The 13,441-nt window shown below is 36.8% G+C and overlaps 1 protein-coding gene across 1 annotated transcript in view; it reads right to left on the reverse strand.

Annotated features, from left to right (window-relative positions):
• The window catches only part of ROBO1 (roundabout guidance receptor 1), a gene marked incomplete at both ends in the record, with an annotated part of 537,364 nt that extends 524,647 nt beyond the window's left edge, over nucleotides 1-12,717 (reverse strand). The window contains one exon of the mRNA XM_082336493.1: nucleotides 12,609-12,717. Within this exon, the coding sequence (XP_082192619.1) occupies nucleotides 12,609-12,717 (109 nt within the window). The remainder of the gene's footprint in view (nucleotides 1-12,608) is intronic.
• Nucleotides 12,718-13,441: the final 724 nt, after the last annotated feature.

Raw genomic sequence — 13,441 nt, forward strand, 5'->3', positions numbered from 1 at the left:
AAGAAGACATTTATGTCGTAGTGTTATATGAAACTAAGCAGGCTTTGCTAAAAAAAACAAACACTACTATTCAGGGCCATGTGATTTTTAAATCAAATATTGGATATAAAACTATTAGTAGCTGACATGTAAAACTGTAATATTCCCAATGGTCTTTAAGAAAAAAGAAAAACCAAGTCAGTGAGACTTTGTTTTCAAGGAAACATACAGTTAGACTCTTTTTATGTTGCTGAACACACACAAAAAAGCATCTTTATTGGTACCTGAACATTAATAAATCACATCAACAGATGTTAAAGCAACCAGAAATTGATTGTGAGAAAAATATTATCTTTGGATATTGTTGTAGAGGGACAACTGGTGTTAAGAAAGAAATAGAGTTTATCTGTAAAATGATATTGAAAGCACTAGAAACAACAAAAAAATTGGAATATATATTTATTAGTTTCTGTGTTTTGTTTTTTTTTAATGAAGACGTACACACAGACTGCATATTGAACAGAGTAAGTTAAAAAGACATTATTTTAAGCAATATCTAAAACACCAAGCGTAAAACTAACATCTTGTTACAATGTCCTGTAACCTACTTTGTTTTTATTCCTAATGTTGCATGTTGGCTTCTCTTTACACAAAACAGTAGTCTTTCTCCATTAACAATACACAGGCCCCATCTGTTTCTCATTAAATACCTTACTTTTTCTGTAGTGCATTGTGTTTCTGTCGCAGAAATCTCTCTGAGAAAAATGGGTTTCATAACTAAGGATTTAAGTAAATGCTCGAAGCCTCCTCAGCTCTAATTCAGCACATAGAAGAAGAAGGGTCAGCAACTGGGGCACATTTCTTCCTCACTGACTCCTTCTGCTTAGACTGTCCATGTATCTCCTTATCCTGCGCTAGTGAAAGATACCCAAGGCAGCCCCGAAACATGAAGGGGCTTTCTCTCTGCACTGTGTGACAGCCAAGAATTGGTTTAGGAAGGCAAGGATGAAGGGACGAAAAGAGAGTGAGACCTCCAAAAGGTCGCTCCTTTCAGCAGAGCCTGCTGAGGAGAAAATGCAAATAAAAATGCAGGGAACAAAAGCAAGTCCATTTTCTGGACTGCAATATATCAGAGGAAACATTCCACAGGGGTAATTTCCCAGCCTGGCAATTCAGTTCATTGGGTAGGCTGAAACATATAAAAATCTTGATGAAAGGCAGTGTAATTGAGAGAAGCAAACTGATTGATTCTGAACATATGTAAAAGAATAGTAAATAAATGTATTTTTCTGTAGCAGCTAAGTTTTCCAGCTCAAGTCATCACAGACAGATTTTTCACACAAAGATTTACTACACAGTATATCCAGGTTTTAATTTTCATAGATTTTTGTAATTCATACAATTTTCACATTAATTACTCAAATACAGACTTTTAGCATGTTATGAGTGGTCAGTGCCTTCCTCCACTCAAGTATGTGGTTCACAAATGAAAGAGGCTCTTGTTCTATTTTGCCCAAATTTCTATCGAGCCCTGCAGCATGGAGTTTCTCAGAGACACTAAGATCTTACACGTTGCATGAAAACAGGAGGTTGGGTAGGAGAGAGAGACCCTAAGAGCATCCTTTCTGCAGGAAATGTTGGTGCCAAGGGAGAGGAAGGAATTAAAAATATGCATGTGCCTTTAAAAATACTAAAAACCTCCATTGTGAGACACACATCTATAGGCTTCATTATTTCTGCTGTACATGAATTTCCTCATTTTTTTGGTTTGGTTTGGTTTGGTTTTGGTTTATACCATATTCGATCTTGAGTAAGTATTCCAAGCACTCTGCAGGGCACAATTCCGTAGCTGTTTTGTATCACAGAAAAAACATATGATGTTGTATCACGGTACCAAGTAAAACCAGTTACGGCAAATAGATGATCCCATGCATTCTTTCATTGTCTAAGAATTAATCCTGATTTTTATAAATATATCCCTTGTAAATATAGGCAATACACTTCTGAAGAACAAACTCTGCATACACATTGTTAAAACTACGTTCATTCTATAAAGTTTCTTTAGGTAGTATGTGACTAGTCCCTGAACTAACATACTATAGGTTTTGGTGCCTAATTAGATTGCAAACTTTTAAAGAGAATGAGAACTGTTAAAATACTTGTCTTTTATTACTTGCAAGAATGCAATATACAAAGAACAGTCATTCCCTAATCATTTGTGAACAAACCCACTTTAAATGGATGCTTGCAAAAAGCAAGCAAATCACATCACTGATGGGGCCACTGAACAAACAGCCATTTAGAAAATAAACTCAAGCTCACAAGCACTTCAAGATTTGCACCAACAGTTGTCTTCAGTTTGCTCTCTTGTAGTTTTGGAACAGCAAGAGAAAGAAATGCAGCATTATCAACCACTTCCACTTCTGGAAAAGTCTTCTCTGATTTGGGGTTTTTATAGCCCAATTCAAAAATCCAGAGAATGTCCAGGAACCATAAAGTACATATTACCCTGGAGTGCTCCATATAGAGCAAGCTTCATGTTTATTATTTTGTTTCACTATTTTTCCTACATGCATCCTTTCACAATACAAAATACCTCCTAGTTGACACTGAGTTCCATTTCTAAAAAATGCATACACATTATCCTGACTTGACTGTGGTATCTTCAATCATTAATCCCGCACACAGAAATAAGTATTTCTATGAGAAATAATAGAAATAAGTATTAGAATAATAGAAAGTAGAGAAATATATAGTAGAAATAGAAATATATAGAAAGTAATAGAAATAAGTTATTTCCATGAGTATTCATTGCCATAAGGATTTTTTTTCCTCTATAACAAGAGGGTCAGTTTGTAACATCAGTAGTCTAGCATCATATCATTATAAAGCAATAATTTCACCGAAGGGCAGACCTGAAGCAGGACAGTGACGAATCAGTCACCATTCATTTTTAAGGATGTACAAATAACAAACCAAGCAAATGGCACATCAGAAAAATATTTATGACCTATGTTATAATAAATAAAAATAAAATGAACTAACAACTAAATTTATACTTGTTTTCTGGAAAACTATGTTGTATAGAAAAAACATAAAGCCTTCTTTATAAGCAAAGACAAAGGACTTTGAAGAAAGTCTTGAGGGAGTCAATGGATTCCTACGTCTGGCTGTCTCTTGAAGCTTTGAGACAGGTATGCATGAGCATCATCGCCTACACTATCTGTGTAAACAAAACGGCTGCCTGTAGAACCACATATGTGCAACTCATGATACAGAAATCAAGACTTCCGTAAAAAACCAAAATTAAAAGGAAAGCTTTTTATTTTGGCTAAAACATCTCTCTCAGCCAGTGCAAGTAGCCCTAAAACGCTGCCACGTTCTAATTTGAACTTACGCAGCGGTAGCCAGATTTTCTGATCCTTCACACTGCAACCCAAAGTCTTCATCTTGCTGAAATACAATAGGTACTTTGGAGAGCCACATAAAGTAACTCTGAGGGTGGAAATACCAGTCGAGTCCCCAGTTCTCCAAGAGGTATGAAATAAAATCCCAAGGATAGACTAGAATATTGATCACAGCAGTACCAGGTTGCGTGTTTCCACAGGAAAGCTGCTTGCCCAGGGATCACTGCCACGTGGGCTGGCAACACTCATACAAGGTACTGGAAAAGATGCGATAGACTGGAAAAGCTTGAAAAAGCTTTAAAAATCACAACTGGGGCACGAGAAAAGTATGTGATAAAGAAGGCGGCACAAGGATAAGGCAGAAGTGAAATGAACACATGAGATGAAGGGATAAAGATACTCCTAAGTACATGCCCAAGCAAGACAGCATTGCTGTAGTCCCACTTGCTAGCCCCTGGAGGGGTAGGGAGGAATTGAGAGTCCTTGTCTCCTTTCCCTTTGCTGGTTGTGGGAAAGTAGGCTGACAGTGGGATTTCAGATTCACAAGAAGAGGAGAAAGATTATCAAAATGAAAGCATCCCTTGAAGAGAAAAAGAAAATACATAAAGTGCTGTGATTCAGAGACCTTTTTCCCCTATTAGTCAGCAATGCATCTGTGGCTCATGTAGCTGGCCACCTCTTCTGGTTTCATTAGCAGTGGGACACAAGACTGTCCCAGTTCCAGCTCCAGGCCGTGGAGATAAACAATGACTATTTGAATCTTCCTCCTGTTGGGAAACAGCCTGAAAATGGAGGAGCTGAGTGCAAGTGCAAGGCTGTAAGGTCACCGTAAGAGGAATGAGAAGGTTCTTTACTGTTCTTTTCTAAATCTTGAGATTTTTTAATCATGATTGGAGCTAATAACGGTGCTCTTGGCAGGAAAGCAGACTTGGAGCACCGTGAACTGCTTATCTAGGTACTGGGTGGTCCTCATGTTACTGTTTGGATACTTGTGCCTAATGATTCCATATATCACCAAGCAAAGAGGCAGAGGGAGATGAATTATTGGGGAGCCTGACTATCTAAGATAAGGAGAAAAAAGAAGAGAATGCAGTCACTGAGGAGTAGAGTAGAGTTCATGTAGAGAATGGTGTTAACCCTTCCATCGTCCTTAGACGAGAGCTAAAATAAGGAGTTACAAATAACAAAAATAAAGCTACTCTTGCAGGTGTTAGGAAATACATATGTTTTAAGACTTGACTACAGAATGATTAAAAATAAGTTATCATTGAATATACTTAAAGGAGAATATACACAGGTGGGCTCTAACAGATGGTACAGGAAGGCCCACAAAAAGAAATGGGCATTTATCTCTCAACATAACTAAGTTACAAAAACCCCAATTTTTTTGTTGTTATTCAGAAATAATAAATGAAAAATAAAGTTTCTAAAAATTTATAATTAAATAATTTTACACAAAAATAGAACAAATAGGAGCACACAAATTATGCTTTTTTGTCTTCATGGAAGTACTTCAAAATCATTTAAGGGCTCACTTGAAATTGTGGAGTGTCTTACAGAAATGAAATCTTACAGCAGCTTCATTGACTACCTATCATACGGTATACTGTACATGGAAATTCAGTTCAATTTCATTCAAATTTATTAAAGGTCAAAAGTTCTGGGGCACCAAATGTTCCAAATTTTAATTACTCCAAAATCCTTATGCTTTTATGAATCGATATCATCTCACTTCAGTTTCTACCATAAAAATCTTACTTAAAATCTTAAAATTTATTTTAAAATGAAACAATTAATTTTATCCTAATAACATAGACAAATTCAAGTTCTAAGTAAATTTAATTCTTGACATAAGAGGTCATTTCCTCGATCCTACAGACAGTGTGATGAAAGTGGGACACAGAAGTTAATACTACAGACTAAGGAGTTTGCATGAGAAATTGCAGATGAGTTAAATGGTAACAGCAGAAGCAGTTTATTTCATGCCCTTCTAGATTTTCTTCTTTTCTCCTTTGTATCTTTCTTTTCCTTTTTCTTTACTTTCCCTCAGCCTTCAGCTATTTCACTGTCACTTTTTGTTTGCTTGCAATTCTCTCTTCTTTTTCTCCCTTTTAAAATCTCTCTCCTTCTTTTCTTAATCTCTCTTTTCACCATTCTGCTAAGTTTCTTATCAACCACATCTACTCAAGGAGGAAAAAAAGTCTCCAGCATCTAAAGGTAACTATCTTTTCTGTTCATAGTTCTTAAAATGTCGTTAAAATGTCTGTGATAGAACACTATCCTCTAAGACAGTATTGTGTGAAACAAGATTTCTTACAGGAAATACAACTACCTGAAACCAGAAAAAAAGTATTTTGAAAGTGGCCTCAAGGTTAGGAAAGACTTTATTAAATCTTTCACTTTGACACTGAAGATCACTAAATGGTTTTGGTTTGGGATTCTGTTTAAAGCTCCCAGTGAAGCATGTAGTGCAAGATGGTAATATTAATAAGCAAACTTGCACATTTACATTATTTGATACATGCCAGGGTTAAATACTGTAACAAAAGAGCAAATCTGAACATCAAAGTCTACTCTGCAGCAGCTCAAGAACAATTTTTTTATTCTTTTCTGTAAGATAAGGAACTTGCTCTTTTCCTTAAAAGAACACATATTTTTAGCTATCTAAAGCAGGTATACTTGACTGTACACTTTTTTACAGCAAACCAGGAGAGTTCATCTGGGCAGAGAAATTAATCTCTCGTCCATGGCGTGCTCCCAGCAGCTATCTGGGGAGCCCCGTGGTCCTCCCCCCATGGAGAGACGGGTACACAGCCAGTGACGTGCCTGGGCAGTGTTGCGTTAGGGCTAACAGCTCCCTGGTAAGATGGTGACTGCAGAGCAAGCCATCTGCCCTAAACCTTATAGCCCACCTCATTCTAAAAATCCTCCTGGAAAAAAACGTGTCTGGGATCATTGCAGCACACGACACCGCTGGGTTACCCTAATTGCTCGGGCAGCGGCAAGGTGCCCTTTGCTGTCCTCTGTCCTGAGACCCACTCACCTCCAGACTGTGTGAGAGCTGTGCATGGGTTGAGCTGGACGCACACGTTTGGGCTGTGCGGCCACCACAAAGCCAGTGCTTCTGACCCACAGGTGCCGGACCTGTGGTGCCGGCAGAGGATGCTCCCCTCTGCCTGGTGCGGCAGGAGGCGCGGGGCGCGCTGGGCAGGGACGGCCGCTCCCGGGGGGCTCGGGTAGGCTGGGCGTTCCACCTCCTCCCAGTCATGATCAATACCTACAGGCAGGGCTCGCGGTGCTAACCCATGGACCTGGGTCTGGTTCACAGTCAGAGATGAATTTTTCATGGAAACAGCAGAGAGACTTAATATGTTCTTAATACTGTAAGCAAAGATTTGTTTTTGAAGTGTTTCAGCCATATGATAGTCCTCCTAACTTCTTTCAGTACTGGCTTTGATCCTTTTCTTTTCAAGCATATTTATATTTGAGGCAGCAACATTACTGTTAAACCGTATTTTTTTCACGGATCCACACAGATAAAGCCATGTACCAGATTTCTTTTCCTTCTTACAAAAGCTATTTGAAGGATATATTTATTTGATAGTCAAATATAAACCATGGAATAACTTGCAATATTTAACCCTGATGCACACTCCCAACTTGTCTAAATTGTGAAGAGTCTGAGGAAACTGGGAAAGAAACAGCTAGATTTTGCATTAACAGAAGTAGGACAGTGTTTCTTTATCAATGGAAGATAGGTAAAAATTATGAGCATGAAATACCATAATAAATTCACAACCAGTCAACTAACCAACGAACAGCAACACAACATTTTTAGCTGAAAATATGTAAACAATTTCAGCATATTTACTCTACCTAGAAAACACTAGATTAGGACTAACTGAGAAATGACTAATATGTTGCTGACAGGCTTTTAGCACCATAACAGCAGAATGTTAAAGCTTTTAACAGGCTAGAATAGCTCTGTGTGTACCTACATTAAATGTTAGACTGATGAATCAGCACTAGCTGAGTCACAGTGAAATACCAAATAGGCTTCAGGTACCAGTATGAACCCTGAAAAAAGCAAAGTATTTTTAAATCAAGAAGTAAATTATGATTACCAGCATCATTTTAAGGAAATTGTTTATTCACTGGAAGCTTATGTGAATACTGAAAGTAGAGAAAATTATTTCTATTATTTTTTACCACACATTACAGGAATTTTAAAACTTTCTGTCCCAATAAATCTCTCAATGGATTGAAAGTTTTAATTATTGTCTACTGCTAAATAAATCTGAAAAATTAAATACATTCGGTGTCCAGAGGAAAAAGGTGCTTCTTTTGGTTGGCTTTTTTCTATAGGGAGATGGCAGTAGAAAAGTATCACAATTATTTACTGATATTTTTTGCTATTGTATAGATGTATATACATAGTTACTTTTAAAAAAATTAAAATCCTTATCAACATTAGAAATATTTTTAATACAGTAATTTACATATGGATAGATTAGATTAAAAAATAAATTGAAATTTTTCTTACGTTTCCTAATTCAATATAATCTATGAATAGCTTGATAGTTTTGAAATCCAGAAGTATATCACATGCTAGTTCAAGTTGCTAGATTTGTTACTAAGAAAACCTTAATAACTTTATTACCTGTCTTCTCCTGAACTGCATATTCTATGTTTAGGTCACGTATAATTTAGGTGCAAACCTCAGAAACTGTACTTTTGAACAAGACACAAAGAATATAACAATTATAAAATAAGACCATAATAAGGATAAAAATACTTTATAAGAGATTATCATTACTATGCAAAACCACCTTAATATTAGCTCTATCCTCTATACAGAGACATTTATTGTCAAATAAGTACTTTACTTTTTACCCTCTTTTTCTGTCAGTTTGAGTTGTAAAATGTTTTGAACATTAAATTCAATATTCACAAATGCACAACACATTCTGCTCTAGAGTGGCAGTCTGAATCCTGTAGCTGCATGGTTTGCCTTCTTGATCATCCTTTTGCCTACGTGAAGTTCCTCCAAAGGAATGAGGTACGCACACATGCATACTGTCAGCCCATGGGAAGCATGCAGGCTGTTAATATTTTAAGCTTCAGCTGTAAAAGTCTGAAGTAAAAGTTAGTCCTTTCTCAAGAGTCAGTCCTACTGTAAGATCTCTTTCAGATATTTCCCTAGCACAGAATTTCTGTTAAAAATATTAAAATTCCATTAAAATCAGTTCTTCACAAAAAACAACTAAACTATAGGAAATTTTTACAATCACCCAGGTTCAGCAAGAGTATATTTTGTCCCAGAGTGCTCAAGTGAGAAAGCTATGGAGCTTTTAGCAAGGGTGTGTATGTATATATTACCTACACATATGTATGTATGCATATACATAACTTCCAACACACAAAGAATCAGCAAGAACAGGTATCATTGTTCTTTACTAGTGATATATTAGTGACATTCCTAATAATAACTATGGTTAAATGAAGATGATGGCATTTGACATTGCTAGTGACAACTATAGTAAATAAGACAATGATGCTGATCTCAAGCTCTTTGCCTATAATGCAAAATGAATTGAACAATAGAAAGAATAGTTTTAACATCTTGTAAAATCTTAAAACTTCATAATTCTATTTCTACCAAAAATACAAAACCACATTTTTGCTCCAGTGATTCACTCTGTGACAACTTTAAATTCTGACCTTTACATATGACATCCAAACCTTGCCCAGAAAATTACAATTTTATTCTCTATGAGAAAATATATTTTATTCACGGAGTAAACAAACCATTTTGATTAAAATTTCCTAACAAAGAAAATTACATATAGTACAGCAATAAATATACAAAGTTATAAATGTCAGAAAATATGCATATAGAGTCTCCAATGTAAACATTATATGCAGTATATAGCAATTAATAATAACTATGGTATTATTCTACAATACAGTTTTTCTGAGGGATAGTAAGACAGTCTTAATACATTGCCACTTCAGTATCAAAATGACAATGAGATTTCTTTGTATTATTTCCCACAGTCATAAGCATGTAAGTTGTAAAATACAGGCATTCAAACAATAATCATTGGCTTTCTTAAAAATGAAGCAAACAGAAAAAAGTAATAACATGTGCCAGAAGAAGACTCCATAGCGTAAGCAATTAAGCAATGATATTTTTTAATATATGTAAACATTTTATATGTTTAATATTACCTCCAGGATATGTGTTGTTCCCAGCCCCGCGCCATACCCAGGTGCTGTTATAATGAAAAGTACAGATGCATATGGGAATAAATCCCCTCATTTTCATTCCATACTATTTTTTGTTGCAGTTGTATTTGTCAGAAATGGTAATTTCTTCCCACTCTCCCCAAATCTGGTTTCACTCATTTGAGATGTGGTGGAGCAGAAAGTAGGCTACAAAATTCCCAGCTCCAAGACTCTTCTATGGGAAAGTAAAGAACAAAGCTTTGTCCAAGGAGGTGTAAGCTCAGATAAAGCAAACACCACTCACAGAGCTTTATTATGGTCCTTGCTGGAGCACTTTGGTCCTGCCCTTGAGATGCATGGCTAGAACTTGGATCATGATGACTTTTCTGGGCAACTCATAGTGCCTTTTACTATACCATGATCTTGTTTGGAGAAGCATCACAGAGACTCTAAAGAAATGCAAAGTTATTCTATCTTCTAAAAGACCACTTGGAGGAAAAGAATTTTGAAATCTCTCTATACTGTAAATACAAAAGACTTTTAAAGCATTGCTATGCTGCTACACCTGAATGTTTTAGTGAAAATTCCTGTTAAGAGATGCAGAAACCAGCCGTGTCCCCTTTAATTTAAAGTCATATTTTTTGGCTTGCATTATGCAATTTAAGTGTAACCCAATTAAATGAACATATATATTACATAATCACACACCTTCTCAGAGTATTTCTTATTAGTATTTTAACTACGATGTGCAAAAATAACCCAGCAAGAGAACACCTTTGAGTACTCTGTCAATTGACAGGCAAATATATAACATCAATAGCACTCGACGGAGAATCAATCACCAACTACGATTACATAACATTTTGGCTTTCTCCTTTCTCAGAAAGAAGGAGCTAGCTACTACCCGGAGCATCCAGCCCTGCATGATAGCTGCATTCTGCTACTGGAGACATTTTTGCATCATGGATAGCAAAGCCAAACGGTACACAGTTCAAATGGCATTCCTGTAAAACCTCTCTTGCCCAGCAGTTGTTCCTAGTATGAATACTGCTAATATTTAAATAAAAGGAATATTAAGATCTGATCCAGACACCTTCTCTTAATCAAGGAGACCTGATTCAGATCCATAACTTTTAACACATTTCACAACTGATATCTCTAAGCAATTAAATATCACAATATCAATATGATATAAATACTAATTTACATCCCTGTTTTTCCTTTAACCAAATATTAGCGATTGAGAGTCCACTGTCCTGAGAGAAGAAAGCAAGCAAGTTGAATCCATAAGGTTTAACAGCTAACTACAGATGACATTAAATGTCTTATTATAATTGCAAAACAATTTCCAAAAGACGTAGTGCTCTTAAACTCATGTATCTTTGTGTAAGTTACTCATCATAGCTAAATGCCATCCCAAACTGATTGACTTCAGTAATGCTTCTGTAAGACTTTAATGTCTGTATCTTCATCTATTTTATTTCTTCATAGAAAAAAAATCAGACTAAATACTCAGAATCACAAACTTCCAAACACCTGAAAATCAATGAATCAAAACTGAAGGTTACAGTATTTTTACTCTGGGAACTGGCTTTTTTCACAAAAGGTAGTACTTGAAAAGATATACAGATACAGACCTTTTTACTGAGCAAAAAGCATGCCTTGGAAAAATTTCAATCAACGTATTTCAGGTCTTATTAGATTTGTGCCTCAGTTTCCACATCCATTAAAATAAAGGGCCCTTTTAGTCATAACTAGTTAATGTGCTTAAATATTTATAAGCCGTAGGATAATATTTTTATGCATCACTTATGCACACATTAACAGCCTGCTAGTTTGGGCAGTGTATTTTTTAGATGTAAATTACTTGTGAATGGATGAGGCAGTTCTCAGTTCCACTCAGTCCAGCACCTCTGTCCTTAATGCTGCTGATTTTAGGGAACAAGTGAAGTGGCAGATTTATTGATATATATGCTCATACTTTAGGAAAAACAAGTATTACTCGAGCTACAGATCAGCTTCCAGACAACATGACTGTCAAAGATAATACACATCCCAAGGATACCAACAGCCACCCCTACAAGTTCTGATTATTTTAGGGACTTCCATCATATATATTTTCCAACCAACCACATCACATTTAGCTGAATTAAACTGAAAACCTCAATTCAATTTTCAATACTCCTTCCCCTTTTTGTAATCTAGGTATTTTTAAAAAAAAAACACAGCAAAAATTGACAGGCATAATGATAATAGTATGTTGCCCATCATGGGCACGCTTATTTGTATAGCTGGACAGGAATAAAGAATAATCTCAGCAAGAACTGAGCTGCCCTTTAAATGAAAATAATCATCTGGCTATTTCAGTCAAGCAACTGTGTATGCAGTAGGAAGTCTCACTCCCAGATATTATCATGACTCATCTACTTTCCTGTTCTAATAGTAATGTTCTTTTCTCTTTTTAAGTGCAGTTTTAATAAACTCTGCATGAGCTGCAATGCTGCGTTAAATCCCCCTTTCTAAATCTATAGATTTTAAACTGCAGTTACCCGTTTGTATCCATAAAGTTACCCAGTGTAATCACCGTAGTTACAAGGCTCCTTCACACAAACAGTATACCTGTAAAATTTGCTACCTTTATCAATGCCAACATTTGACATAGCATGCAAAACGGTAAGACTATGAATAGAAAAGGTACAGCTGATGGCAGCCTGGAAGTCTCACAACTCTCTGGAAATAGAGGAGTTAATCAGCCCAGGCAGTTCGGAAAGCTTGCCGTGAAACACAGGATTGTACTGCAGATGTGTGGAGCATACAGAAGGTGTGGCCCGTGCTTTCTGCATGCATATTTAAATACCTAAAATTATATGGCCTTAAGGTTATTATTAAAGAATAACCTCCCGGAGAGGGAGAATTACTCAGCGAAACGAGGCCTAACACATTTCTTCAAACAGAGAGCCGAGAAGAAGAGAAGGAAAAGCCTGGGTTACTCACGATTCTTTTCACCTCTCCACCTTGACCCCGCTTTTATTCTAGGCGTGATGTCCGCAGCAGCAGTTATGTCTACTAGCCCAAGCAGCAGCAGCAGTGACAGCACAGCCATGCCAGGTAACAAAAAAAATAAATCACCTCTACCTGGAGTACCGATAAAGATGAATTAGAAGACTTTCCTTAGGAATAAATAATTGGAGCTAACAGCACTTACTCAGCAGAGGCAGAGGGAGATGTAAAATATTATTCCTACTAGAAATGTTTATGAAAGATTGTATTTCCATTGCATCGCTTATTTCCTTTATCCAAGGAATGTAAAAACAGAACAGTCGTAAAGGCTTCCCCTAACCAGGAGCCTCTGGCACTCAGGCGCCGGAAGAGATGCACTGGCAGCTTTCTGTGGTCCCTCAGAAGCCACCGGCTCCTCACCTGCCTCTGCCACCTCTCAGCCCGTCCTCATGTTTATCAACATTCCCCACAGCACCCTAGCAGGGGACACAGCCGGGCTGAAACCGGAGGAGTTTTTTTCTCCTTCACTTGCATATTTCACTGCAGTTTCACAGAGCTGACATGGAACATTTTAATGTTGACACTCAAAACTCATTACATTTATCAGTGGGCATGAAAACACAGTTTGTAAAGCTTCCTTCCCTACCCACAGAGGGGGGCAAGGGAAGGGAGGAAAAATAAAGTATCTAGGATGAGAAAAAAGGGCTTAAAAAAGAAACTTTTTTTTCCTTTAAGCTGCTCAATAACTCTGTCTCTTATTCAGCATAAATATCTTCTCTTTCTAGGGAAAATAACACAAATACTTCCTCCCACCCAGGTTTCTGTCA

The sequence above is a fragment of the Platalea leucorodia genome (genome assembly GCF_965183815.1).
Source record: "Platalea leucorodia genome assembly, chromosome: 2".
Lineage (NCBI taxonomy): Eukaryota > Metazoa > Chordata > Aves > Pelecaniformes > Threskiornithidae > Platalea > Platalea leucorodia.